This window comes from Galeopterus variegatus, unplaced genomic scaffold (assembly GCF_000696425.1).
Source record: "Galeopterus variegatus unplaced genomic scaffold, G_variegatus-3.0.2 Scaffold5632, whole genome shotgun sequence".
Classification (NCBI taxonomy): Eukaryota; Metazoa; Chordata; class Mammalia; order Dermoptera; family Cynocephalidae; genus Galeopterus; species Galeopterus variegatus.
In genome coordinates, this window is record NW_007731743.1 from 38,095 (window position 1) to 41,376 (window position 3,282).

Consider the following 3,282-nt stretch of genomic DNA (forward strand, 5'->3'; position numbering starts at 1 on the left):
GGAGCCGGTAAGGCGTGGAGAGGCTTCTCTCCACCCGCACTGCTGCAGCCGGCGAGAGAGCTGGGCTCGGTGGCCTCGCAGCGGGCGGACGCGCCCAGGCAGGAGGACCCCAGTGCTCTCGAGACCACTACCTTCTCCCGAGAAGGTCCAGCTCCGAGCTCCCGCCCCCGCCCTTTCTTACAAGGCTCCGCGTAAAGACCGTGCCACTAGGCACTGCTGCCCGGGCGCAGCGCCCTCTGTGGTGCCCATCGGGGGAGCCTGAAGCTCAGAAACTCGCACACTCGGTAGTCTGGGCTGGGACCCCGGCACTTCCCGGCTACCCCCGGCGCCTGATTTCGCCAGCAGACATCCCTTCCCAGCGCGCGCCGCTGTCTCACGCCCGGGATCCCCCGCGGGACATGGAGCTGGCGGCTGGGAACCTCAGTGAGGGGAACGGGAGCGGCCCCGAGCCCCCGGCCCTGGAGCTGAGGCCGCTGTTCGGCATCGGCGTCGAGAACTTCATCACGCTGGTCGTGTTCAGCCTGATCTTCGCGCTGGGCGTGCTGGGCAACAGCCTGGTGATCACCGTGCTGGCGCGCAGCAGGCCGGGCAAGCCACGCAGCACCACCAACCTGTTCATCCTGAACCTGAGCATCGCCGACCTGGCCTACCTGCTCTTCTGCATCCCCTTCCAGGCCACGGTGTACGTGCTGCCCACCTGGGTGCTGGGCGCCTTCATCTGCAAGTTCGTCCACTACTTCTTCACGGTCTCCATGCTGGTCAGCATCTTCACGCTGGCCGCGATGTCCGTGGACCGCTACGTCGCCATCGTGCACTCGCGGCGCTCCTCCTCGCTGAGGGTGTCCCGCAACGCGCTGCTGGGCGTCGGCTTCATCTGGGCGCTGTCCATCGCCATGGCCTCGCCCGTGGCGTACCACCAGCGCCTCTTCCACCGGGACGTCAGCAACCAGACCTTCTGCTGGGAGCAGTGGCCCAACCAGCGCCACAAGAAGGCCTACGTGGTGTGCACCTTCGTCTTCGGCTACCTGCTGCCGCTTCTTCTCATTTGCTTCTGCTATGCCAAGGTGGGGGCGCGGCGGGCTCGGGGCCGAGTCTCGGGGGGAGGGCAGAGGAGGCCCCCGGGGTATCTCTTTGCGTCCCCGCGTCCCTGGCTGAGCATCGGTAGCAGTTCCCGCCCCTTTGCCCTCACCCCCTTGGACGCTGGGGCCGATTTTTTACCTGAGGCGTCTCCGCTCCAGTTCGCCCTCGCCTGTGCTCGGGCTCGCCCGCCTGCTGTTGCTTGGAAAGTCACTTTGGAGTTCGAGAGATGCTGGGAAGTTCGCGTTCNCCGCCTGCTGTTGCTTGGAAAGTCACTTTGGAGTTCGAGAGATGCTGGGAAGTTCGCGTTCACTTCCCGACGTCTAGAAGCACAGCTTTCTCCGCCCCTTCCCGTCCTCGCCACTGTGGCCCGCGAACGCCCTAAGCTTGCACTTTGCAGCAGCTGAACCCCGCGCTGTGTCCGCGACTCTTAGACAGAGCAGCCTGTGCGAGGGGGTTGAAGCCGCGCGACTGCAGCGCTTGCGGTGAGCGCGCGGCCCTGCTGCCCTTCTGTCCTTCTGCCGGGCTGGCGGCCTCGTCGCTCCTCCCTGCTGTCGGCCGGGAGGGACACGGGACTCGCCACGCGGCCTCCTTCCCCCTGGGCGCGCAGCTCGCCTTCGCTATGGGAGGCCTTGCGGAGACCCGGTTCGCGCGGGGACAGAGCTCTGGCTTTTACCTTACACTGATATTTAGCTTTGTAAACCCAGGTGATAAAACGGCGTGTCGTCACGGAGTTTTGACCCTTGACCGGAGTCTCCAGGGAACTTTGAATGGAGGGGAGTTGAGCAGTTGTGTTTCCGCATTTCCGTCTTTTTAGAAAGGTTGTTAGTGATTCAGGTGGCAGATCTAAATCCCTAAGAACGCACATGTGGCTTGAGTTACCTGGTACCTCCTTACTGGGGAGAGTTCTTACCTTCCTTTCCTACAGCTGAGCAGAGCTCAGCAAACTCAGTCTCTTTCATTAACTACATAAGGTTTTGAAGATTTTATACTGGACAAAAACTCTTCAACCTTTTACAAAACGTGCTTATGTTTATGCAAATGTGAACGTACGTTTAATAACAAGGTGATGGTGACTCCGAAGTCCCCTATATACTGTCTTCAGTGTATCCATTAGAAAAACACCTTTGCAACCAAATTCTGAAATTTCCACCTGACCTCATCTTTCTCTCTCCCGTTCTATTTCTGATAAGGCTGTGAAATAGGACCACACATAACCAGACAAGGTAGTACAACAATAATTTCTTATATTCAATTCATAGGGTATTTTTCCGCAGCAAAAATGTTTAATATAAGCTACCTGTTCTTTCTCCCTACCTATCATCCGTGTGGATTGTGTCTATTTTGAATAGTATTTTTTTTCACTTTTTCTTTTAACATTTACTTGTACATTTTTATGGGCTACACTGTGTTGTTTCAATGCGTGTATATACTGCTCGATGATTCACTTAGGGTAGATTAGCATAGTTTTGTGCTGGTTAGTCCATCACTCCTCCTCCCCCCAATCTGGCCTTCCCCCTGGCCTCTGATTACATTATTCTACTCTCTACTTCTAAGAGAATCACCACTTTTATTTTTGATTCTGCATATGAGTGAGATCATGCGGTATTTGTTTTTCTGTGCCTGACTTACTCCACTTAACATGATGGTTTCCAGTTCCATCCATGTTGCTGCAGATGATAGGATGTCATTTCTTTTTACAGCCGAATAGTATTCCCTTGTGTATATATTTGAACAGTAATACTTTTGAACTTAAAGAATGGCTTGCACCAAAAAGTTACATTGAGGATACTTCGAAAAGCTCATGGAAAGATCGGCATCATCTTTTAATCATATTTTTCCACTAGCTTTTTGAAGAACCCTCATATATAAAGAAGTATAGTAGAAGTAGGGAATTTGGAAAATAGCTCTAGCATAGTTATTTGGAAAATGGCTGATTTACTCATTTAGTCTTCTGCAAGAGCAAAAAAAAGGCTGCTCTACACAGCACGGTTATCTGATATGTGCACCACCTAATTTAATTTGCACAGCAGATTCGTATAATTTGTATAATTAGTGTTTGGCTCTTAAATCCCTAATTAACTGCATTGGAACTGAAGCACACTCTTTCTTCATTTCCCCCAAATCTTTAGGAAAAATAATTTAAATCAATGAAAATGAGAAAGTAAACTTTTAGGAATAAATTAGGCTACATTTCTGTCATTT

The 3,282-nt window shown here is 53.0% G+C and overlaps 1 protein-coding gene across 1 annotated transcript in view; it reads left to right on the forward strand.

Annotated features, from left to right (window-relative positions):
• Positions 1-393: 393 nt before the first annotated feature.
• GALR1 (galanin receptor 1) overlaps positions 394-3,282 on the forward strand; it is a 12,273-nt gene continuing 9,384 nt past the window's right edge. Inside the window, exon 1 of the mRNA XM_008589745.1 lies at positions 394-1,064. Within this exon, the coding sequence (XP_008587967.1) occupies positions 399-1,064 (666 nt within the window). The 5' untranslated portion in view covers positions 394-398. The remainder of the gene's footprint in view (positions 1,065-3,282) is intronic.